Genomic DNA, 25,131 nt, shown 5'->3' with positions numbered 1-25,131 from the left:
ATATATGACGGAATTGTATCTTCTGCCTAGGCCGTATATGTTTGCAAAATCCTGGTAATAGTAACATATTGTGCGAGACAGGAAATGTCATAGTTCGGTCTTTTATTAAATAAAAATTTTGAAACGTGGAAGTTGATATCTCTTAGACTGTTTGCAATAAAGATAATAAGGTCTGATGATCAGCACTGAACTGACGAGGTTGGAGTTTTGTAACAATTGCAATAACGGCTATTATTTATTGCTATTGATATCTAATTAATATAGAGTTTAAAACTACGCTGGATTATTTTTTTTTCCTTTTTTTTGTCATATTTCAGGTAAATCGACGAGAAATAATCAATGCCATGAATCGAAATACAGATTTAAATGCTCGTTTGAAAGACAATATTGTGAGGAATCCGCTGTATTTTTCACGCAGTTACGGTCTCTTTCTTGTGTGCTTTTCGGATGCTGTGCCCTCAGGTAACGAATTTATCTACTTAATGTTTTATGGATACTTAATTAAGAGAATAATTTGCTCATATTTCTAAAGACAGCCTTTCACAATTAGCCATATTAATAATGAGAAGTGAAACTTGGTCTTTTCCATTCGATTTTAGTTGGTGATAACTCATTCCTATATTATCATAGTTGAAGGTGAGCTTTTTACTAATCTTTGTTGCTAGCTTTTGAGTAAATAATCATATTGGTGATTGGAGATTTCACGAAAATGCATCTTATAGGAAATTCATTCATAGCTGCAGATTGGAATACTGGTAGCGGTAAAGAGTGTCACTTTTCTTTTTGAAGTTTTGCACTGAAGAAGTACTTTGTCACCACGTTGTTCACTTTTTTTTTTAAATGTTATGCAGAATCTGGCACTGCTGTTAAATTTTAAATTTTATTCCATTTCTATAAAAGCACTGTATATGAATGAAGAAATTCATAACATGTCAAACGATTTTACACAACTAATCAGAATTTCGTAGAAGGGAAATCATTAGACTTTAAGAGCAGAGATATCACATTTTCTTTTGATGGGAATGTAATTTCGAAGAGGTTCTGTGATAGGAGTATCGATTTAGCTACTTGCCAAGGAGTATAAAGGAAGATGAATCAGAATAAATAGAATGAATTAATAGTTTGAAATTCGGACCTAAATTGAAATTTTAAAACTTGATTAAAAATCTCAGATATCGGAAGTTTTTCCAAATTTGGCTCACCATGTATCTGGAACGACGACTATCATCCTTCGGATGCAGCATACGAGAAATACGACAGCTTACAAACATACCGCTATTATGCCATGTGGGGTGTTGCAATACTATATCTTTTGGGATTGGTTGTGTTCATTATTTGTTCAATATTTGGTATGATTGGTTGTTGGCGAAGAAGCACAAAAATAGTTCTAACGACTGCATTGCTTATGCTTTTCTCAGGTAACTTCCATGAATCATTCCTTTTTTTCAATTACGATTAGTTGCATATTGCTTGATCGATCAGGTAATTACTACCTTTTAAACCAAATTCATTTTCATTTCTTCCTACCTTCATTGTGGAGCAATTTTTCCACTCAAAGAAATTGAATGTTTAATTTTTCAGAAATGGTTTAAAATTTTACTTCTGGTTGGCAACCTGAATTTATGAGCTTATATTAACGTAGTAGCTTGAGCATTTGAAGTTCTTTGATATCCCTTATCAGCCATTTTCTAGACGGTGCTGTAGGCGTGATGGTCTGCATTTAGGGTGCGCGAGTTTTTTTTCCATGACTGATTCATCTGACTGTCAATTGATAACCACATGCTGCTCAGTATCGCTCACATTTTCTAGCTGTGATTGAGGCTAACAGTCACCGGGAAATAAATCTCGCTTTACTTTATATAGTTTGGCTATAGCCACTTCATACCGCAATGAAATATTCAGGTAGAATGTCCGAGAATTGCAAGATGCCTTGAGTTCTTCGCATAACCATTACAACGATTTAGATTTTAAAAAATCCAATTTCGGAATTTTAATCATCAAACAGTACTAAATATTCCGAGATGGCGACTGCTAAATTCGAATAACAAATTGACATAATATAAAGTGCACCGCATCCACCTTCCATTCGGCATCAATCTCATTTGAACCTAATCACTCTAATGAATAACAGAGCTAACTTTTTATGCAACCATTATTACACAAATCAGTAGTTAATGAGATGGGAAGCGTTTAACAGGTTTGACTAGTTCTCGATTTCATATCTGTAATTCTGTGGAAGTTCCATTAAAATAGTGAGCTTCGAAATTAATTTTAAAATGTTTGGAACAGTGACATCCGAAAGTATAGGATCAGGTATCAAGTAGTGTTATACTTTATTTTGAGGAAATTTCTCAAAAAATTTGATATCAACTTCGAGGAGTTATGGAGGTTCATATGTCTAAAAATAATTATGAATAATTTATTCCATGTAAATGTTATACTGTGGGAGAAATAAACTTCGTACAGTTTGAACGTTGGGAAAAGAAATCTTTCCTATGTAACGCATTATTTTGCAATAAAACGCAATGAAAAAGAAATCAATGTAAAATACAAAATTTTGATTAACCATTTATGTTTAGCGACAAATTTGGTGATATTTTCCCCTTCTTTCTCTTTTTTTTTCATTTGCAAGAGATTCGATTAAGCTCAGTGAAAGAGATTTTTGAAATTGTGCATAAATTTCAGTAATGTTCCTTGCCGGTTCAATGGCATGCTGGCATTTGGTTAATTATCTGGAGAGGCATGTACTCGATATGCCACCTTTCTATAAATCTTGGGAGCCGGTAAGCTTACCAAATGAAATGGTTAAAAAAATTTTTATTTCTATTTTTATAATAGAAAAATGAATGATTTCAATTGAAAAAATTTGCAGATTTTGAAACTAGGGACGCGATTCAGCTATAGCTGGTCTTATGTGGTATCTTGGGTTGGCATTGCATTCATATTACTTGCATCAACATTCATGCTATTATCCTACAAAAAAATCAAGGTTAATTCTGATCATTTCCTAAGAATTTAACACTTCGCCATTGCCTGGTCATTTCTTGAATTCCAATTGACACTTCGAAGCAATTGGCATCTATTAGTAGCACCTATTAACGGACAAAATATTTTCGTGGTATAACGCATGTCATTTTTTTATTATCCGTTTTCAGCAAATCTCTCTTTGCGACTTTGTTCTCATTTTATGCATGTTTAATCATTTCATTATCATTTCTTTCATGCTAATAAATAGAACCATTAGCCGAACAGAGGAAAACAAAAATAGCAGGTATATACACATACATTCACATATGCATATCACTGTTCCAATATTTTTTCTCTTTCGCTATTTCGAGAATGTGTAGAATATTGATAGATCATCATCAGTAATGCATTCCTTATTCTAGTCAGTAAACTAATACATGCATGGATAAAGCGCAGCATTTTGATCACTCTTATATGGTCTAATGTCCATTTTGTATCTATGGTTGATGTAGGGCGGTTTCCATTTCTAAAGTCAAAATTGTGCTCTTTTGCGCTATACAAAAGGCCTTGAACTCAACTGATATCGGCGACGCTCAAAAATTCCACCACATATGCCCGCAGGTTCAATATTTCAGTCCTATCCATCCCTCCCTCCTTATACTTCGTATTTCATTCAACTTGTACAACAGTACAACATTCTTCCTTATCTTAAAGCCTCTCCATAATTTCTTTAGAAGAACAAGGCGAAGAAAATAATGGGACAAACTGAGCATATACATATTACACATACATACTACGTGCTGATATCATGAAATTATTTCTAAACGAAATTATTTCTCACTTTGCTACCTTCTTATTTTTCTCTCCTATTCCTGTTGTCACTTACGTCTTTACTGCATTATTAAATCTCATAAACCAATAATAAATAAATTAGTGCATTAATAGTGAAGAGAGTAAGCCAAACAGGAGCAAACAAATTTTGTGAAAATGGAAAGCCATTTATGATTTCCAGGCTTATTTCGGTCAATTTATCGATTTTCTCCACAGGCGAAACAATCTTTTCTTAACTTCATGGTGAATATAGATTTCCTTTTCTTCGTTCAACTGTAGATATCAGAAAATATCAAAAGCGTCATCTCTTTTATTCCCATTGTCATTTATATTATTGCTATTGTGGCATTAAATTTTTTGGGAAGAAAACACCTACCTGAAGAATTTTCGCTAAAAATACAATACTAAGTCTTGAAATCTGAAATTGATCTCCCATTCTAATTTAAACTTTAAATAACGACTTCCAAAAGTAAGAAATGCCAGTCAGTTTGAATCAGTTTTCCATTATAATGCTTCATTCTTTACACATGACCTGATTCAATTCCTCAGCATACGATCCACTCGTTTCACGATTTTCATTCCACTTTAAACTCTATTTCTCAATTCCTTTGCACCTTTTTCTTTCTCATCTCCTACTTTCCGCCGATATTATTCTGAGATTCCTTCAAAAGTGATTAATGAATATAACATCTTCAAAAAATCTCTGTTCACTTCTTTGACATCACGATCTCAACAGACTAACATTTCAATTTGAAAAGAAATCCGAAAATACTTAACTTTTAGGAGGAAGAAGAACGAGCTTTTGAAGCAAAACATGGTGCATATGTGATGCCAAATTATTACGACAAGTCTTCAGCAATGGTGCCATACGGATATGGCACATATGGCGGTTATCCAACCGCTTATCCGGCCGCCTATTACGGCCAGTATCCGGTAGGTACGGGATACTATGGATATATGACATATGGCCGTTGACGCCAATAAAAATGATGAAAACAACATTCCATATCGACATTCTTAAGCACTGCCCCGTCCCATCCCGAGCATTGTAGCATTTGTAGGTTCAATAATTCTTCCAAAAAACAAGTAGCTTATCTAAAAATTTATCATATTGCAAATTCCCTAACCCGTTTTAGATTTTGTAGATGATTGCCAGATCTGCTTTATGGATGCCACGTGAGAGAGCAAGCTGGTAAGATTAGTAAAGAGTTTATTTAAATTTCATGCCACTTCGCTCAAACCTCATTATTAACCATTCAATTTATTAATGACATCGATATCATAAGACTGCATCGACAATAATAGTACGGGTCAATTTGAGAAAATGCCTGATTTGGTTGGTTAAATGCATTGAATCCGAGACAACAGAGTCCCGATTTTCAACATACTTTAAAATTCTTTCTTATCTGTTTCAAATTCCCACGAAGTAAACCCTTGTCCTTAAAAATACGGTCAACTGGAATGAAGTTCTAACCTAGCCCGAGATTCATAGAAGGAATCATGACTCGAAAATATGAATGCCCAACTGACAAGACCTTTGTCAGCCACAAGCTTATTTACTTCGCCATTATTCTCATTGTTATCAAAACAAATCGTTTGTTTACGATATCTTGTTAAAATCAACACCGTCACCATATAATCGCTTACCAGTCCCTCGCAGAATATGTTCGAAGTCATACAATCACATCAGTTGTCCACACTCAATACTTGTAACAAATCAATATCAGTCACCAGTTAACATCCATCCACAATTCCTACTATGTTCGTACTTCATACCTCAAGATGTGACAGGTATCTGCACAAAGAACGAAGAACACAGGATAACCTTTAATTTTATGGCCAGAACTTTATTTTTTTAGTACAGATAGATTCACATTATTGTCATTCATATCCACTAACAATATCAGCATTATAAAAATTCCGTTATAACTCATTTCTTTTTGGTAATTCAAAATGACGAACAAGTAGAGCAAGATTAGCTAAACAAAATATTTTAACGATAAAATCACTAATAATAAGGAATAATTATCGCAAAATGGCGTATTCTCTTTCAAAGCGTGCCTTACACTAAAATTAAAAGCACAGATTTTGAGTGTTTGAAAGGATTACCAGTATGTCAAGAACTCTAAAGACATTAAAAAAATATCATATTTAACAAGCCAACAAGAACGTGAAACATTAAACATCTATTCACAGTAACGTTTCGCTGCCTTTGCATTTTACAAATATAGTTGCATAAAGCCGCTTTCCACCTCACATATTAACACATCAATTTGTGTTCACTTTTTTATCTTTATTTGTTCCAATGCTGTTAAACATTTTTTTATTGTGCCAACCCTCTGCAATATTTTCGTGCTAAACCTTTTTGGTTCCTTTGCTTATTACTAGCGAACATTTTCGAAGACAATTGTAAAAGAGTAAAACAAGAACATTATAACGCTTGAACCATGTTTCGCCATTTTGAACCATATGTTTTTTACTAGTAACACAATTTGTATATTATCATTAATTATGTCTGTATGATAACTTCCGTTTGTTTATTGTGCGATTTGCATCATTTTGAGCAGTTATATAAATCATTATCCTAAATGGAAGAAAGAATTCGACTGACGATTTAAGGAAAAGTGTAAATAATTTACCTTTGTATTTCATGTGTTTCGGTCGAATCTGTTTCGGAAACGCAGGAGTATATGGATAAACTTTAGCGACTGTTCCAACAGCTTTTGTCCGACCTTCACGAAATACCATACGACTCCCAACAGATAGATACTCAGGATTTTTGATGAATTTAAACGTTACCATATCACGGTCTCCAGTTCGTAATACTGTTTTTGTCATATGTACTATGGTTGCCGTTTGGCGAATCGAGCCAATATGCACTAAAAGCAGAACCTCAAATGAAATTTCTATTTTCAACCTGAGGATGGTGATTTAGTCTAGACTTTAAAATTGGAGTTTATTAGAACAATATTATCGTTCCTCCTTGGTTCTTCGGACCGATTACCAAATTTGCAAGAAATTACTACGACATTTTGAACATTTAGACCTTGGAGATACTCAACTTCAAAAAACATTACTGGTTTTCATCCGTACAAAATGATAATCAGGTAATAGAGGATAAGGCTGGAAAATATACCCATTGCTTGATAATTTTCGGCAATTGTAGTCGGATGATGAAGGATGAGTATTTCAGCATCAAACTGCACTGAGGAAAAGGCGACCATTTTTGGAGAAAGTAATACCATCCCTTTTCGTACTTCCTTTTTATTCAATTTTCTACACCATATGTTGAATTAGGAATTAAACAGTTTAGATAAAAGAAGTTACGACATACCATTCGTACCTTTCCCGAATACAGAAACTTAAAATTCTGTTCAAGAAGTAAGATTTCTCGGAAGATCAAACAAAAACGAGAACCATTAGCTTCACAGAAATGCAAATTTTACCTAATAGAAAATGATGCAGTTTGACCGCATCGTATTTTCGATACCGGCATTCGTTTTCGATGAATGGACTTTATTGGAATTGGGATAAATTCCCCATGAGGATCTGGCCCAATTAACATTGTATCGTTAAGTGAAATCATACCTGAAAATACAAAATGATTATTCTATAGCGTACTGCAAAACAGCATACGAAATGAAATACTTGTTGCGACAGGAAGGAATCTTCAGAAGCAGTATTCAATTTAACAAGAAACAGCAGAACTCACCAGCTATGCATGTGCCTGAGACTACAGTACCTACGCCATCTACCCAATATACATCATCTATTTGGAATTCGGCTGGACTATCCGAAGAAAACTTCCGTCGAAGTGGGATGAGATTGAAAAAGGCAGAAAGTAAGTCCAAATTAGTGCCAGTGACGTTTGATACTTGAAAGATGGGACAAACCCTGAAATGGTCACTTGATCGAATGAAAGTCGGATTTAACAATCGATAAAAACGGAAAACACAACGAAGTTCAATTCTTTACTTTTCGGAAACTTACTTCCCACTGCTAAAATGACTAGCAGCATGAACAACATCTTCTAACGTCTTTATAACAACCGGCAATTTCCGCGCTCCGGGACTTTTCATCAGTTTGTCCAAATTCTTCATCGTTTCAGCCAGAACCTTCAACAATAACAGTTAGATTCTCAATGGACATAGTGTTCTTTGAATGCATTAAGTGGATACTTATTAACAACTTTGTGAACCATCATATACATAAAACCAATTTAATTGCTATACTACAAGGAATATATTCCACAAACACGAAAACCGCGCTAAAGGCTAAATATCTGAAACAAGTGGAAAAACGAAAACTGAATAAAATAGATCTCACCCCCTCAGGACACATATCGATCTTCGTAACGACGATAAATACCGGTACACTGAGGCACAAAGCAAGCGATAGGTGCTCCTTTGTCATTCCAATAATGCCAGCATTCGCACCAATCTTCAGTTACGAAATACTGTTACATAAAGCATCATAATGCATTAAGTAATATATTACTGCCCTTTACCACAGAGTCCTGTGCTTTATCTCATGAACCAGTATTATCAACAGTAATAAAAACTAATTGAGATAATACATAATATTCGAAGAAATACTACTTTCAACATCGCTTATGGCTTGAATCGTTAGCAACAATGGTGCAAAGATACGAGTTCAGCTTCGGCGATGCTGTTCAAAATAACTCGTCAGATCATAAAGAAAAGACGGCGTTTTTGACCAAATTTTAACAATCAGAAATGCAGAAACGTCGGACTGAGTCTGCTATTTATCCAAAAATGCAAATATTAGTCCAATTTCTGTTCCATTTTCAAACTACCATCACAATCTTTATTCCTTTTCTAAACTTCTTCACATTCACAGATAATTTCCATATAACAATAAAACCATGCACTCTTTAACTGAAACTAAACCGAACTTGCTTTAAACAAATATAAGGTGTTTTCACACCCTACAGAAAATTCGCACAAATAAAAAACATACCATCAACATCGTGTAATCCGGAACATGCCCAGTCATTCCAAAGATTGTTGTTTTCAAATATTTTTCGTGCCCTGCCAGATCAATGAAAGTGATCACCTGAAGAGGAGGACGAAACTTGAGAATATCAAATTATCAAACACAGAAAAATTTAATCAGAGTAAAAAATTTAATCAGAGTGAATAAGATAAAAAATCCATTTTCGGACTTCAAAATTACCGAAATACCTTAGCGGAATCATGACAAATAGTAATCCAATCAAGATGTCCACTATGCGAGTCGGGTTTATTGACAACATTACCGCTAATATCGAAACCTAGGATGTCGTTTCCTACGGAAGAAGTTCGACCTGACTCAAATTCATGTTTGTGTCTGAAAGTAAGAATTCCACAGTGAATGGAAGGACACTATGGCTTAGTGATCATACTGATCCTACACACCTGTGATAACAAACCATGAATATAAATTTACCGGAACAACTTCTGTCGAGCTTGTCCACGACCGTCGTCCAAAATGCTGTATGTTAATACGCCCAATAATGTTGATTTCCCTGCGTCCACATTACCTACAACAGCCACACGCACCTAAAACCAAATATAAAATGAATATTGTAGGAGCTTGAAAGCTCTGATTTATTAAAATGCTGAAAGTAATAAACCTCAATAAAATCATCAGGATCTACTTCCTTCCGAACAAGATGGGCACATGTGTAAAGGCCGCCTTGTTGTTTGGTTACTAAACGTGTTGATACTACTCCAGCCCCTTCCAAAAGCGCTATGTGCTTCTTTTCTGACAATTCTAAATCATCTCTTGACAAACCTGCAATAATTTAAAAAAAGAATTAATTGTAAACATTACTTTAAGAAACTAGTTGATTCAAATGCTCACTCAAACAACTCATACCTCGCTCTGTAGTATCCTCAACTGAAACACCGAGATCAATGACGGCCTCACCTTCACCGAGTACCAACATTGACTTGACATAATCGCGATATCGCTCTCTTTTAGAATGGTCTTTACTGTTTGTTAGTGACAAGCCAACAAGGAAATCCTTTGTTATTACACACTGTTCTTGTTCATCTCGTTCATCATTTTCATCTGTTAATTAAATCTGTTAATTTCATCATTCCATGTATTTTCTTGTATCTTACTAGATACTCGAGGGACAATACATATCCTCGTGTATACCATAAAAGCTTACGGGAGAATTCGGCATCGTCGTCATCATCGTCTGCGAATAAACTTGCAGCAGCTGCAGCACTGCTCTTCATCGGATACGGAGTAAGACGACAACTAGAAATGAAAATACCTGACATCGTATCTTCCGTTACTTTCCAACCAAGTTTTGAAAGGCATCGATATTTGTATCAGTAGCGGGCTTTCGCCAGAAAACCTACCTAATGGTACCTGAAGGGGCTCCCCACCCCCTCCTCCCATGCCCAATTTTCAACACAACAAAAAAGCACGTTCATGTTATCCTTTTTAAATTACAAAGCCAATCCTTATCTCGAGAATTCTCATGATCCATCCCATCTCTCATATTACTGTGCTATTCTTTAGTTTTATCGATCTATAATGTTTCCACAATTTTCACTCTCACTTCGCTCGTTAGTCTCAGACGTGACATGGTTTCGGTAATTCCAGTGAGTTGTGGAACTGTTTAGTGAATAAGTGGTAGGGATACCTTCTATGCTCTGTGACACAACATCATGTGATGCTACTCTTTTGTTGAGTATGTTGCTTAGTGCTGACGACAGTATTGTCCTTGTATCATTTAATGTTGTTCTATAAAACATTTTAAAAATAAGTAATGTAAAGGTTTCAGTTATTGAATGTCGTAGATTTTTGAGTTATGAATCCTTCGGTCTCTTTTTACAACGACATTCATTGCATATTACACATATAACTCCCTTTACAATTCATCGTAAGTGGCATTTTGACCTTTTACAGGGCAACAAATGATTGCGAATGAAAATCGCAGCATCGAGGATGAGTTGGCTCTGTTAGTTTGTTCAGTTTTTGTACACACATTTATATAGTTATTCGGCTTGACCAGCAGATAAATCCAATTAAATGCATTAGTTTGGCAACTGGTTGGTTAGTCTTATTTCAAAATTTGATCCAGTGCCATATCGGTATGTAGTTGTTCCTTGCAATATGAGATACGTTGCAGTAAATGATTAGGCATTTGTGGTCCATATTCTGCTCTGCCGACAAAATTTCCCTTTTTATTGTACTGTATTTTTGCAGAAAAAGAAAAACAAGTTTCTTATAAGTTATTTTATGCTGCGAGCATTATGGATTATAATAGATATTCATTGTTAAGATTTGAGCTGTTTCACTAGTAATAACTCCGTTTTACGTAGTGTTTCTTCAGGTTTGAAAAAGAAATATCCTCTGTAGAACCACATACTCGGATTGCAAGTACCGTTACAACAAGTGCATCCGTGACTCAGGCAGATGTTTTGCGAACCTCTCCTAATACAGTTGTTTCTCCCATTCTTAATAATATTTCCACACATCCATCAGTACAGCCATCCATTGGTCCCGCTGTTCGACCTGAACCAAGGCCAGTCATGGGTCCTTTTATCAGCAGTTCTATGGTAGCGAATCCCGTAAATCCTGTAGTGCGTCCAGCACCTCCTCCGTAAGTTTACTTTATCGAAATTTTCCTTGTGCAATTTCATTATGCATATTTCTGACATACTATACCATCATTGCAGTTGTAGTTATTGCTGTCTATTATAGTGTTGCTGGACATCTTTGTTCATTCAAGTCAATATATTTTTCTTCAAATAGCTTATGTTTTGCAGCTTCGTACCTCATGTAATGATGCGTCCAGGTTTTATTCCCCAAACAAATTTAGCCATGCGATTTATACCACCTCAGGTAAAACTATGGATTAATCATTTCTTCATAGTTATATTGATGTTGAATTTGATTCCTTATATTGCTGGATGTAATTCAACAATACCTAATTGAGCACTTTAATGTTCTTTTTAAACTTCAGCTTCGATTACCATTAGTTGGTTTTATGCGCCCACCAGTGCATATACCGCCTCAACCGAGTGTTCTTGAATCGGGACCTAGTTTGTACGAGGATGTAGTGAGAAAGGATGATAGTAAAGATGGCGAGAAAGATGGAGAGGCTGCAACAAGTTCATTGAAAACTCAGGTTGTCGAGTTGTACAAAGTTTTTTATCTTTAATGCCTATAACCTGATCAGTTAAAACATTAAGCATAAAGATTTGACGGTTGGCATCATCAGCTCCTTTCAAAAGGTTGCATGGGGTCGTTTTCGGCGTGCATTTACTTCTCTAGATATGCTGCATTGGAAGACTGGACATAACTGGCGATTCATGTATTTATATTTATTTTGGTTATTCAAAATTCGAGGCCGTATTTAGTGGAAACCAATGTATGCTAGCAAATATATGTTTAGGTGCTGACATCTGACATAGAAGCCATTGCACAGAAAATACATTCCGAATCAACTCATCGCTCAACATATATTGGTCAAGTTATGCGTGGTGAGAAAAGGATGAAACGATTTTTGCGTTGTGGTGGCGGACAGGTAATAAAAATTATGATAAGTGATGGTCTTTTTTTTCTTTACTTAGGTTATATGTTGTGCTCACGCTTAAGAAAGCAAATCTATGTTCCGATTCATCAACAAGTTACAGATTGCTTTCTTGACCTATAATCTCTAGATTTTAGGTTTGGGAGGATAAATCATTGGCAGAGTGGGATCCGAATGATTTCCGCATCTTTTGTGGTGATTTGGGGAATGAAGTATCAGACGAGTTACTGGCAAAAGCCTTTCGTAAATATCCTAGCTTCCAAAAAGCTAAAGTGATTCGCGAAGCTAGAACTAATAAGTCGAAGGGCTATGGATTTGTTTCCTTCAAGCATCAGGATGTCAGTTATTTTCATTTGTTCATTTTGCAAACTTTCATATAGATTACTACCGACCTTTGACTTTGAAATTCTGGCAGGATTTTGATATTATTTGCTTTCAGGATTTCGTTCGTGCCTGCCGTGAAATGGATGGAAAGTATGTTGGGAACAGGCCAATAAAATTGAGAAAAAGCAACTGGAAGGAACGAAATATGGATATAGTTAAGAAAAAGAGAAAGCAGAAGCAGAAACTTGGTTTAGCATAGATCTTTCTTTGTCTGTCTCCACATACAATTCCGTTTCCCTATGTTTTTGGAAATACAACCGATGCATCTTATTACTAATCCATGAAATTACCATTATACTTTCTGTTTGATGTATGTTTTGAAAACACTTAAAGTATCCTTGCAACTGACAAGGATGTTCCCTTCCTACTCTGTTCTGTTTAAGCTGGGAATCATTCTGTATGTGTTACATCACTTCCGTAACTACTTTTGGTTCACTGTCGAATAGGAAAATGGTGATGTTATCTATTAGTATGAACTTTTTCGAATATTGATTTAACGTAATTTTTCATCGAAGTACGCTGATCTAATCTTAAAGTCGTTTTTGGAGTGCCTTAAATGAATTTTGAGGATCCACTGGTTTCCTTCCAGTATCTTTTTTTCTAGCTAGTGAGATGTCAGTTACGAAATCATTATGCATTTTCGGTTTTAATTTAAGATATGCTTATGTACATTCTTTTTTTTTCATAAAAATTTTGCGCCTGTTATGGTTCTGATGTCGTTCTAAAGCTTTAAAAAAAAGTCCTTTGGGCAATTTGGCTTTTGTTTTGTCGACAACTCTTTTCCTGATATATTTTAATAGAGTGCTATATATTGCGTTTTATTTGGAGTATCTTTTATAAAGATATGCTTGTTGCTTGGTAAGGAAAGGTGCGGAAAACAATTTGCGGTTTTTTTTTTCTTAGCTTGCAAAAGCGGATGTGAAACTTTGGAAATTTGTTATATTTCAGTCAAAGATTGGGTGGATTTTGAAATGGCATGGTAGATTTTCCTTTTTGCAGCCGCAGTTAGGTGTCGGAAGTGATGTGCAAAGAGATAAGGGAAGTCCATAGCTGTATTTTTTAGTTGAACTGAATTGAGGAAGGCTGACCATATTGGTTGCACTTAATTTACTGAGCAAGAAAAATTTTCCATACCTGAATGAAGTCGAGTGGTTAACAAATGAAATATCGCAATAGTGTTGCATGCGTGCATCCGTGTGATTTAGGGTTTCGCTTTCTTTTCTCTACTTGCTTGAAGGATATGTTGACATAAAATTTGATTTTTATTGCCTATATGATGATGACAAGTGGAAGTGTAAAGTATAAATGACAATGATGATAACGAACCCATAATTCTTTGAGTCCGTTACAGCCAGTTTTGGAAAGAAAGATGATCCAATGGCTTGGTTTTTGATTGAATGATATAACCATATATTTAGTGCGCAAAACTTGTTTCGGATGTCAAACCAGTCCAAATCCGTTTAGTTTTTATCAACATTTCTGAAGGAACTCTCTGTTTTTTAAGTAAATATGCATTTGCAAAATATTGCAACGAATACCCGTATAATATTTCGAAAATTAATGAAAAATCATTGTTGAAAGAAGTAGAGATCCAGTAATGACAACATATCTAAACTACCTTGAAGTTGCACTTGCTTATCCCCAATTCTTTTCCCTATGATTTATCTTTTCACAAGATTCAAGATAAATTACCTTCACATAATGCATGTTTTATATATTTATCCTTTCATACGATATATTTTAAAAGGAACTTTGATTGAGATTCTGCTGCTGAAAATGCTTTACCACTTATTGATTTCTTAATATGAAACCGTCCAAACTGAATAGTAAAATAGAGGGTATTCGATGGAGTCGTACTGGATACGGTGAATAGATTGAGTAGTTAGTCAAATAGCTTTCTCTAGGATGAGTCGGATTTTGAAATTAAACATTTCTTGTTCTTGGCAAGAGGACTTGTGCTAATCTATAGCAGGACAACAAACATAGTTATTGTTCAGGCAGTCAATATTTGGTAATTTGCAAGTGCATGGAAAGTAAGCACTTGCAATCGGTTTATAGGACTATTTTGAGTTCATAGGACTTTTTTTGTAACTAAAAACTTTTTGCTACTTCATAATTGCATTCAATATTATCGCAACCCGATGAAAAGTATGAGCTCTACTAATAAAATGCATCAAGAAGTGGATGAGAGAAATAACTTGACCGTTTTCAGTCACACTTTCAATAACGTTTTCCATTGGAAAAAAAAATATGATTCCAATGGAGAAAACGTAGTGGAATTCCAGCAATTTTGAGCAACCACATCAGCAGTAAGAATCTGCAGTCTTCTCGTTAGAAATATCGTTCATTTATATATGACCATTATTACGAGCATAAATTGGTACCGTATTTTCCATATACCCAGCTACTAGTAGGGTCGTAAAATCCTATTAGGCGGCTAATTTTTCATACGTTATATTTTAAAGAGCAAAAGTATATTAGCTGTATTTTTGAGAGCAGAAGGCGTATGCTGAAATTTGCTCTTACCTTTGAGTTTGGTGCAATCACTATCAGACATATCCGTTCCAATATTTATGTTTCCATTGATCACACGTTACTTTCACTATATGATCAGTCATATTTTCAGAATAGCTTATTGGAAAAGCTTATACTGAAGTCAGCAACATATTCCCAGAGTCTTGCTCAAAACTGAGGCTAAATTTATCGTTATCATTTCAAAATGGTTTGAAATCAACAAATCGGTTTTATAAGCCAACATCATTTTTACAAATGGATTTGAGACTATTTGGCAAATCGAAGCGTGCAGAGTAATTTTAACAGAAATTCTCATTATCCTCGTTTTAATTCGGTTATCTACGAGTTCTTTTGCTATGAGAGCCAAGCAGAAGCTTTGTTATACAAAAAATGGAACATAATGCATATTTGCGGTTGCCATTTAATGCGGTATTTTGAAAACAGGAGTATCTACTTTATGTGTAAGACTTAGTTTGAAAAAGTGTGTGATTTTAAGATTGGTGAAACTGTCATGTACAGCATTCCAGGTTTTCGAATTATTTCGATAATTTTAAAAAAAAATGAGGACAATGGAAATGAAGTATTATCAATATCAAATCGAAACTGAACAATCTTGTCATCACTTCGCTTTATTGATAGGAACTTATGATTTCAAATGCATGTAAATTTTCGTCCCATAACGGAATTAACAAACATCAAATGATTAAGTGTTAGCGAGTTATGAATCAAAAGGAGTAGTAGCGATGTAAGTGTCTTTGTTAGGAACTCTTTTTTTGGAGACTAAATTTTAAAAAAACCAAATTACTGGGTTTCATTAAATTCATAATTGGTGTAGGATCTCGGCTTTGGAAATCCTCCTAATAAATGCTTAATGATTTAGGGCCAGTCATCAATTTTACTCGATTTTTGCTATATCACAAACAGTGAAAGAAGGATAAGGATTGGATAAGGTGAAGACAGGCAAGTGCGTATTTTCACTTTAATCCATGATTTTTAGAAGAATTTTCGCGACTGGATTGATTTCCTTGAAATCGAAATTGCATTAACTTCTCATCGGAGCTTCTAACTATGTTTTAAATGGATCTAACTGAAGAAATGAAGTTTAGCACGAAGCATAATGATTAAGTCAGGTGCAGTTTTATTACAATATGGTGGGTAACCTTGGCAACGTCTTTATTGAGAGCATTTTTGAAAACACATTTACAACATTAATTCTTTCTGGACTCCGTGATCGACATAACTATGCAGAAGCTCAAGTATATATATATGTCTGTGTATGTTTATGTGTGCATGCACGATGTATTCATTTTTTAATGTCCACATATGTTGAAATGCTCAGTTAAATTACAACTTGAATAAATGCATTAATATTAACTTTAGAAAGAGAAGTAAGGCAATCCTATAGAAAGTAAAACTTATTCTCATATCATGCTTATTCTACTGACATATCCGCATCGTGCTACTTGTATTCACTATTAATGTTCCCTATCGAGCAACATCTTTTCTAGCAGGCGAAACAATTTGTTTGCATTTTGATAAAATTATTGTTCATGGAAGTATACCATTGTTTTGTTTATAAAAGCAATTTTATATTCATGAAATAATTCAATTTTTCAAAAGAGAAGAAAAGGTCGGAAGCGAAATAGACATTAAATGTAAAATAGAATGAAATGGAAAGTCTCAGTAAGGTCTCCAAAAATATTGCGAAGTAGTTTGCAAAATTTAAATAATGATAGGTTCATGAGAAAATTTTAAAAAAGGGAAAAATAGCAACTAATGATAGGTCTATGAGAAAACAGGCTTTGAATTAAATTCCGGAAGTTTCTTTTGGGAAACCAGGAAGTGCACTGATGACTTACACGATAAGTAACGGTTTATTTCGGTGATCATTGTATAGTCTCGGGTAATGATTTGGTTAATTTCTGATTTTTACATTCCTTTGAAGGGATCTTTCATCGTCCATTTGAATCCACAGTTTCAATTCTTAGACCTCGCACGATATTTATTCATTAATCATCTGTATTTCTTCACCCGTCCAACTAACATTTAGCAATGGTAGCTCACTTTTCTTCACAAATTTATCAAAATTTTCTATTTCAAAAGCGTTTGTAAAAATGATAACTACCTTTTTCAAAACTGTGTCATTTGAAAAAATGACAATGGAAATGATTCAGAAGACTGTCATCTTTGTATTAGTTTGTGTTAACGCAACAAAAAAAGTGCTCTTGCTTAAATGAAAATGAACTTCACAAATTCATGAATAAATCATTATGATTTGATTATGCTTGTGTGGTGCTAGTGCTAGCACCGCAGCATTTCACATGGCGTACATGAAGCAGTCGTTAATAATTTCAACTTTCAGTTCTGATGACTCCAACTTCAAACTTCGTTGATATGCTTTTGTGAATTTCTTGGTTTCTTGAGTATCAAGAATATGATATAAATCATTAGCCCTTCTCATCCGTAGCTATTTTTATACTCCAGTTAGGTTTCCAAATGATGATATTAATGGCAAACAATGAAAACCGTCATTATAATCACCGTCATCAAGAAAAGGAAGCTATTTAAAACCAATTTTCTAACAATATTTTCGATCAAGCTTTTTTAAATTCACTTGCAAGAAGTCATATATTGTTAATGTTTACTGAAGTGACAAAACAAAATGGAGAAAAAGGTAAGATTGCCCGATTACTTTTGACCTCTCATTATTTGACGATTCGGTTTTCCTCGTGTGAATTATGTTCGATACATCTTTTTTAAGAATAATTTCAAACGAAATGTTAATGATAAAATCGTGCTTTTTATATTCAGAATAATTCACGCATTTGCTTCGAATGGTTCGAACATACACATGGAATCCTTCAACTCAGTCCAGTTTAACAATTATTGGTAATTTTGATAATGAAAGCGAAAAGACAGTTACCAATTCGCTTCCAGCTACATCAACAAATTTATATTCTACTCAACGCTTTTCAAATGATCCCATTTACAGACCAAATTATAAAAATGGCCAGGTAACAAATATATCTACTGCTGTTCCCAAAGATGGTATACAAAATGATATTGCGAGTTCCTCAGAAGTTTTTTTCCGCTTGTAATAGTAATATTCAATGCCCAGTGCATATGTCACAATCTCAAACAGCTTCGTTGTGGCAACCTCATTATCATTCCTTTCCAATCTGTTATCCTATTCCGCTTGATTTACCGGCCAACCTTTACCACTGGAGACCTCATCTCCTTCCACCTCAAATAACAACACCGGTTACATTTGAAAAAACAACAAACCTTAGGCCGGTAGATCTCTGGCATCTCAGGCCCATCCAAATCGGTAGTAAGGTTTATTATGAGCTGGTGAGCAGCAGTTCCACACTTTATAGTAGCCCAACATCGGTTGTACCCTATCCAGTTACATCCGCCAATTTGATAGCCATCCCAAACAATGCTCAGTTTCAAAATGTAAGTTCTTTCCACTGCTTTAAAAATGCTTTTTTTTTCCCAGTTTAATTATAGCTTCAGTTTTCGTCACTAAAATTAAGGGAAAAGCGTTTTCAATTTTGTTTCTGATTCCCAGTTTTCAGCAACATTTAGAGAGCAAACTCATACACTTTACCATTGTTTCAGACATAATAAAACATCCATCTTTCAGGGCAACCTATCTCACTTACCAACTACTGCTGTTCCAGTGTCTGCTAATAATACTTGTGGACAAAGTAAATTACTGCATTCAGAAACATGTGGCAATAATCACTCCATCACTTCTGGGTAAAGCTAAAGTCCTCGGATTATTTCCTTTTTTTAGAATTCAATAATTAAGGAAATAGAATTTTTGCTACTCTTGTTACTCTTCCAGTTATTTTTATCGCTAAAAATAGTGAGATCATAACGGCAACTGTTGTGAACATTGATGCCATCCAAAAACTGCCTTATTTTCATGTTCAAGAAATTTTCCATTATGTCCAAATTTGGTTGATTCAGTAATAATGGTTCAATAAATCTGCCATGGACTCTTGGTTCACCCCAACCAAAAAGTGGAATTCACGGAACCCCTTCTTGGCAGACACCTCTCTTGATAACAAAAGAAGGCCTCATCTTTGATAGGGTTTGTCACTACTTATGCACTTAAATTCCTATTTAACAAATGTCAGTTTGATAGGGTGAAATACTTTGTAACAGTTATACAAACTAATGCCGTCGAAGAGACATTTCTGTCCAGATGAGTAACTTTTTCAACTTTTTGGTTTGTCCATTTTTCTTGATTAGAAAAATTTATGGTGTGACTTGAGGACACAGTTCAAGGTCAGAATGAAAAGTATGGGTTATCTTCCAATAAGTAGACAAACACTTACTTTTATGTTCGCAAAAATGATGGAAATACAAGTGCAGAAGTTGACTCTTTTTCTTCAGTAAAATACGCTATTTGATATCAGGTGATAATATCTTTAATGTAATTTTTTTCTTTTGACTACTTGATTTCAGGAGACCAACGAAAGTTCAACTATTTCCACTTTCCAAAATCCACCGTTCCTAATTTCTCCAAGTCAGCAGCGTCAGTCGAATTATTTTCTTAGCAATTTAGTGAAAAATAACTACATATTTTCTGCTCCTCACAATAATTTGTACAAATTTTCACAAAGAAATTTGAAAACCAGAAAACTGCTACCAATAATAAGAACTTTATATTGGTTTAGAACATTCTTATATCAAAAGAAGTAATTTTCCATATAAAATTAATGACCACTGCTGTGTAAGAGCAGTATGTAATATATCTTTAAATATCCCCATAATGTCAGAGTAATCAGAGTGAGAGTAGGGAATTATTCATGTAACAAACTTCCAGTAGACGGTAATTTGTATCAGCATTCTCCATTACACAAGATAACACCTTCATTACAACATCAGTGCTACCGGAAAGTGGCTACTGTTGATTCAACAGAACAATATAAACGTGACTTGCAATTACAAATTGAGCAGAATCGGCAGCGTAAAGAGGAAGAACGACAACGTGAACTGGAAATAGAAAAAAAAGAAATGATAAAGTAAGCTTATGCTTAGGTAGAAACAATTATCAATGTTTAACAAGGTTAGTTACACGTATTCAACTTACTGCCGTATGCCATTTTCACTGTAAGAGCCTCCCCAGTTGATTTCAGAGTGGAATCTTTTTCAGCCTAGCAGTTTTTGTAGGTTCGAGGAGTACAGACGGAAAGCACAGCAAGAGATTGAAGAAGAAGAGCGTAAGGAAAAGGAAAAAATATTGGCAGCACAACGCAGAGCAGCTAGAATGCGAACCTTACAGGAAGAAGCGGCATTAAAGGCTCGTCGTGAAGTAAAAAATCGTATCAGGCGTGATGTATGTTGCAGTAACGGTCAGTGTAGTACTATTACAAAGAAAATAGTATTGATGATATTTTTGATAGAATAGTGTAGCAGTTGCTATGATTTGACAAATTCCTCTAGACAAACCGTTCCGATTTAGACGCTGGAAATCGATTTTCCGGGAAATGTATTTTTTCTTTTTTTTTTTTTTTTCCTAGAGGGTACAAAGACGTTGGAAGGAAGAACATCTTCAACAGTCGAACTGAATCACCTGGAATGGTGGGAGAAGAAAAAGGAACATGTGAATGATAATGCACAAAGATCAACTCATTCACCGGTCATTCCAACTCTTCGGTTTGTTGTTACAATCCTATCAGTCTTGGGATAGCTCACAATGGATAAACTTTTAAACTGAGATAACATCCGGATGTAAAGCATTTCAACTACTCCAGATTCCAGTCGGAAATGTCGGAATTCCTATTACTGTCATCAGTGTTTGGTGTTGAATGCATCTATTTCTGAAAAAACTTTCAGGAAGAAGAATGAAACTTCTACTGGTCTTTCACGAAATACAGCCTTTGAAATATCAGCGAATAAGGCAGGTGTAACCAGCTGTGTTCGATCGGATCGATCTAATAAATCACATTCATCATCAAGGTAATGTTGATGAATACAACTAAATGAATATTTTTCGTTGTGTCCCAACCTTTTTCTAGAATTCGTTTAAATATTTTTTCATGATGCAAAAAAGCATAATGGTTGGGAAACATCAGACTGTGCTGTGGTAAAGTTCGGAAAGCTTCAAACAATTGAAAAAGATACTTTCACGTATTGATCGACCAGGTAGTCCGATCATGAAATGATATGATGGTCATGTCTTATAGGTCTACTATGTGATTGAGTATTGAGCATGATCCACTGTTAATTGAGCTTTCATAATCGCTTCCTTAGTTATGTTCCGCTCAAATACGCTAATTTTTGCAGATTAAATCGACGCTGTTATCATTCATCCCTGACTTCAAGGCGGAACAACAGTTCGGATTCAGTAGGATTTCGTAGGAAAAGCTCTCACATTCACTAACAAAATAAATCACCATCGAGCAGTTTACAATGAATGAGCAATTTGGCCAGTTATTTATTATTGATACTTCAGTCTTACCGGAACAAGAAAATATCTGTCAGTGAGTGAAAGAAACGAGTAAAATCAGTTAACCAGTAGGTTCAAAATACAGGAAGTACAACTTTCTATCCCCGCATATCTCGGCGTAAATTTAACATTGAGCAGAATTTTAAAATCAAATTTACAGCAAAGATAATGAAAGCGAACTGAAGTATGAGGCACAGAGTTCACGTATTTTACGAATCAACGTCTTGGAACGGGTGAGGGTTTCAGCCAATTGGCCAAAGACTAAGAAAAAAGATATATTTAACAAATTTTTGTTGAAATGGAACATTTTGTCATCAAATAATAGACGACATTTTATATGAAATGCAGAAATTCACTACTCACATATCCCATCACACTGGAGAAACCATCAAAATTAAGAGTTCAAAGTACGCAGTCTTTTAAACCTAACACAGTATTAAAAATATGTCTTTTTTTTGAGACTTGTCGAGTTATTTATCAGATATTCCGATTGATATGACTATGCTTGCATTTTCCCCAACAATCAGGAGGGTGTAATATCCTGTTCAACAAAAAAAAAAAACTCTTTCTAATGAATTTTTTTTTCTACTTATTTATTTACTCTTATCCACCAAAATAGCAATTTGTTCGAAATCAACAATACAAGTAACCTCCAGCGTCTCTCACCTATTTTCTGTCAGCTGTCAGTGATCCTAGAATGGAAACAATGACTGCAATTTTCTAACTTAAATTAACTATAAATTGAACGATACTGACTGGTTTTTCGATATCAACATGGCTGTTATAGAGAAGATTGTATTTCTTATCCAATCATTTCATTAGCAGCAAACGTTAGTAACAAGAGTGTTCCAAAACCAAAAATATGAAGGGAATAGATGAACTGATTTGAGGAAAGCTTCTTTATTTAGTCAACATTAAATATTAAATGTTATGTTCTATTCTGAGGAGAAAAATCTTAAGAAAAAGAAAACTATAATACGCAATAAAAAAAAAACCAAAATACTGACATTTACACTTTGCACCTTGCATTAATGAATACGTTTACATGATATTCATTAGGATAAGCTGCGGGAGACGAAAAGATCCAAATGATGGAGGTGCACTTAGTATAGAGAAACCGATGTTAATCCAACAGAAATTAAGACAGCCGGTATATGTAACACATATTGACTCCCTTAGTCCCTGCTGCATACAAATATAACATAAAACATTTCATTGATATCCTACAGACTTACTATAAAGCATGAACAAACGGAAATCTGACGGTTTACGAATGGATAAACGAAAACATCAACTCACTTGAAAATTCGAAAGACAATTAAATTTTCAATAAAATCCACTCCACTTGTCATAATCTTCATCTCTACTTCAGTCCAGCAAGCCACAGGTCCCGGTGCTACCTAAGAATCGTCTTTTCAGTCCCTTTGAGATCCAATGTTTGCATTTCGCGTCCATGCCTTATGCTTGGCGCGACTTTTGAAATTTCAGTTCATTTTTAGCGCCCGATTTTGATTGAGGGCGTCAATGAAAAATTCAAAAATGTAGCAGTTGATACCTTGGATCGTTTGCGGAAGAACTCTCAGGTTTATTATTGTCTCATCAATTTTCAAAAAATGTCAGTGTTATGCAAGTTTCATCCGAAATAACATCTTTGAAATTTGCAGGCTTTAATTGGTCTAGCCCTCGTACTTTTGCACGATCCACTAACAAAATATCTTAGTAGTGAAAATGACAGTCAGTTTGCAGCCCTTGCGATTTGCAGACTGAGCGATAAATTAGCAGGAGTAGAAAATAGAATTTATATGGATCCCTCACAACAGGTAAAAGTGAGATACCACAGGTAGATTTGCGTGCTAGATTATGAAATTCTCCCATTCAACTTCATTTCTACTGATTTGGCAGCTATTCATCGCTGGTATCAAATTATACTTTATAATTCAGACTGTGAAAGTACTTTCACAGTTTTTTATATATATATAATTTTTATGTATAAGAATATCTCAACTTCTTCCTGTTGAAACACGAAATTCCATATCAGAAATTTATGGCATTTTTTTAGGTTTCTTATCTTATTAAAGAAGCGAGTGACCCAGAAAACCTTGCTCGAATGTTTGCTGGATGGATGCCTTTTCTGTAGGGGAAGTGCGGCGTTCCTTTTTTATTCTTGTACTAAATTTTTCATTGCGTATTTGAAATATTATCTCACTTTAAATTTATCGAGTCTTTTTTAATGAAATATTTATTCCCTTTTGAATCTGTTTGTACAATTTTTGAATTTTGCCCGTCGACAAAATGATCTGTGAGAGTGTGAAAAATATACAGAATGGAACTGAGAAGAATGTTACAAGCTGTCGATCGGTTTAAGCATAACAAGCAATGTATATCTTGAACTTCAAATCTCTTTTAATTAATCGATGGCTGAATGAGATTATAAAATTATCGTCAAACTCCAACACATCCCCAAATATTGTGACAAAAAGGGATGAACGTTCGAGTTTTTGCAAAGATTTTTGTGTTGGATTTCTCGCTTAATATTTGCTGCTCAATTATAACAAGCTGGTTCGATTGTGTTTCAGTCTATTGCTAAAATTCATCAAATATTGATCTGAAATCAAGTTGTGGGGTAAAGGCTTTGCAGGCTTCGAGAATTTATCGTATTAATGGTCGAACCACTGTTATGATGAAAATTTCATGACATCGGGATAATCATTGTGAATATCAGTAATAAAGTATAAGTGAAGTATAGGTCTTCGAAGAATCAGAAGAAAATGTTATTATTCTGAAGTTCCTTTCATCTTCGTCCCACCGTTTTGAAAATAATGAGCTTTGAACGGTTTTCATCAAGAGTGTGCAGCAACTCAGTGCGATGTTTCTACTTAGACTGAAACGACTGGACGGCCCTTCTCAAAGTTCACAATGCTGATCACCAAATTCTGTTTGTTCGTCCGCTTACTTCAGCCAGTAATCGGATTCCTAATTTCCATGTCTTCGAAAAGTGTAGAGCGTCCCACGTTCTATTGATTGAAACGCCCAATCTGGTTATTCCCAGGGAAACATTTCAATTTTCAGGAAATCCAACTAATTCAATATATCAGTTATTGGTTGGTTCCCAGCTCAGTTGAATAAATGAAACGAGCTAATTTTATTTATATCCTACGACCGAAAAGCTCAATGTGATATAATTAGGTATCCTGCGAGCAATATTCAAAATGATACTAATTTTTCTAAACAGAGTTATTCAATTTCTGCATGGCTCTTTATCCTGTATCTTATCTCAGTTTCTTAAAGTGCCACAACCAAATCTTTGAAATCATAATATTTTTCTATAACCAAATCTAATTTTGCTTTATGCTTTAAAATTCGTCGAATTTTTAGATCACTGATAAAGATTTTGTAATAGTTTATCGTTTATTTC

General features: G+C 34.7%; 5 protein-coding genes across 5 annotated transcripts in view; 4 read left to right on the top strand and 1 right to left on the bottom strand.

The window, feature by feature from the left end:
* The window catches only part of LOAG_17335 (hypothetical protein), a gene marked incomplete at its 5' end in the record, with an annotated part of 7,354 nt that extends 2,362 nt beyond the window's left edge, over positions 1 to 4,992 (top strand). Inside the window, 5 exons of the mRNA XM_020449993.1 lie at positions 318 to 462; positions 1,173 to 1,418; positions 2,686 to 2,783; positions 2,873 to 2,989; positions 4,582 to 4,992. Of these exons, the coding sequence (XP_020306387.1) occupies positions 318 to 462; positions 1,173 to 1,418; positions 2,686 to 2,783; positions 2,873 to 2,989; positions 4,582 to 4,773 (798 nt within the window). The 3' untranslated portion in view covers positions 4,774 to 4,992. The remainder of the gene's footprint in view (positions 1 to 317; positions 463 to 1,172; positions 1,419 to 2,685; positions 2,784 to 2,872; positions 2,990 to 4,581) is intronic.
* Positions 4,993 to 5,606: 614 nt separating this feature from the next.
* Positions 5,607 to 10,091, bottom strand: LOAG_04209 (GTP-binding protein AGP-1; the record flags this gene model as incomplete). The annotated part of the gene is made up of 13 exons (XM_003139746.2): positions 5,607 to 6,137; positions 6,438 to 6,677; positions 6,935 to 7,074; positions 7,245 to 7,386; positions 7,511 to 7,692; positions 7,789 to 7,913; positions 8,125 to 8,238; positions 8,779 to 8,874; positions 9,003 to 9,147; positions 9,247 to 9,359; positions 9,434 to 9,594; positions 9,679 to 9,873; positions 9,977 to 10,091. The coding sequence occupies 13 exons, from the start codon at positions 10,089 to 10,091 to the stop codon at positions 6,067 to 6,069; spliced, it is 1,839 nt and encodes a 612-aa protein (XP_003139794.1). The 3' UTR covers positions 5,607 to 6,066.
* Positions 10,092 to 10,719: 628 nt separating this feature from the next.
* Positions 10,720 to 13,526, top strand: LOAG_04208 (RNA recognition domain-containing protein). Its single transcript, XM_003139745.2, has 7 exons — positions 10,720 to 10,777; positions 11,153 to 11,422; positions 11,589 to 11,664; positions 11,786 to 11,950; positions 12,218 to 12,349; positions 12,493 to 12,693; positions 12,795 to 13,526. The coding sequence occupies exons 1-7, from the start codon at positions 10,734 to 10,736 to the stop codon at positions 12,936 to 12,938; spliced, it is 1,032 nt and encodes a 343-aa protein (XP_003139793.1). The 5' UTR covers positions 10,720 to 10,733; the 3' UTR covers positions 12,939 to 13,526.
* Positions 13,527 to 18,073: 4,547 nt separating this feature from the next.
* Positions 18,074 to 21,671, top strand: LOAG_04207 (hypothetical protein). Its single transcript, XM_020446538.1, has 10 exons — positions 18,074 to 18,301; positions 18,372 to 18,709; positions 18,900 to 19,015; positions 19,229 to 19,352; positions 19,730 to 19,799; positions 20,091 to 20,289; positions 20,438 to 20,619; positions 20,788 to 20,923; positions 21,104 to 21,226; positions 21,554 to 21,671. The coding sequence occupies exons 1-10, from the start codon at positions 18,088 to 18,090 to the stop codon at positions 21,648 to 21,650; spliced, it is 1,599 nt and encodes a 532-aa protein (XP_020303137.1). The 5' UTR covers positions 18,074 to 18,087; the 3' UTR covers positions 21,651 to 21,671.
* Positions 21,672 to 22,761: 1,090 nt separating this feature from the next.
* On the top strand, positions 22,762 to 23,853 carry LOAG_04206 (hypothetical protein; the record flags this gene model as incomplete). The annotated part of the gene is made up of 4 exons (XM_003139743.1): positions 22,762 to 22,866; positions 23,216 to 23,299; positions 23,381 to 23,536; positions 23,776 to 23,853. The coding sequence occupies 4 exons, from the start codon at positions 22,762 to 22,764 to the stop codon at positions 23,851 to 23,853; spliced, it is 423 nt and encodes a 140-aa protein (XP_003139791.1).
* Positions 23,854 to 25,131: the final 1,278 nt, after the last annotated feature.

This window comes from Loa loa (assembly GCF_000183805.2).
Source record: "Loa loa unplaced genomic scaffold supercont3.63, whole genome shotgun sequence".
NCBI classification, from domain to species: Eukaryota; Metazoa; Nematoda; class Chromadorea; order Rhabditida; family Onchocercidae; genus Loa; species Loa loa.
This window is presented reverse-complemented; position numbering and strand designations above follow the sequence as displayed.

What these genes read in the sequence shown, in the direction of transcription:
- LOAG_04208 (XM_003139745.2), top strand. Translation starts at nt 10,734, where the DNA reads ATGATTGCGAATGAAAATCGCAGCATCGAGGATGAGTTGGCTCT. An exon ending in ATCGAGGATGAGTTGGCTCT is followed by an intron (nt 10,778 to 11,152) that starts GTTAGTTTGTTC and finishes GTGTTTCTTCAG; the next exon opens with GTTTGAAAAAGAAATATCCT. An exon ending in GTGCGTCCAGCACCTCCTCC is followed by an intron (nt 11,423 to 11,588) that starts GTAAGTTTACTT and finishes TATGTTTTGCAG; the next exon opens with CTTCGTACCTCATGTAATGA.
- LOAG_04207 (XM_020446538.1), top strand. Translation starts at nt 18,088, where the DNA reads ATGGTTCGAACATACACATGGAATCCTTCAACTCAGTCCAGTTTAACA. An exon ending in ACAATGCTCAGTTTCAAAAT is followed by an intron (nt 18,710 to 18,899) that starts GTAAGTTCTTTC and finishes TCCATCTTTCAG; the next exon opens with GGCAACCTATCTCACTTACC. An exon ending in AAGGCCTCATCTTTGATAGG is followed by an intron (nt 19,353 to 19,729) that starts GTTTGTCACTAC and finishes ACTTGATTTCAG; the next exon opens with GAGACCAACGAAAGTTCAAC.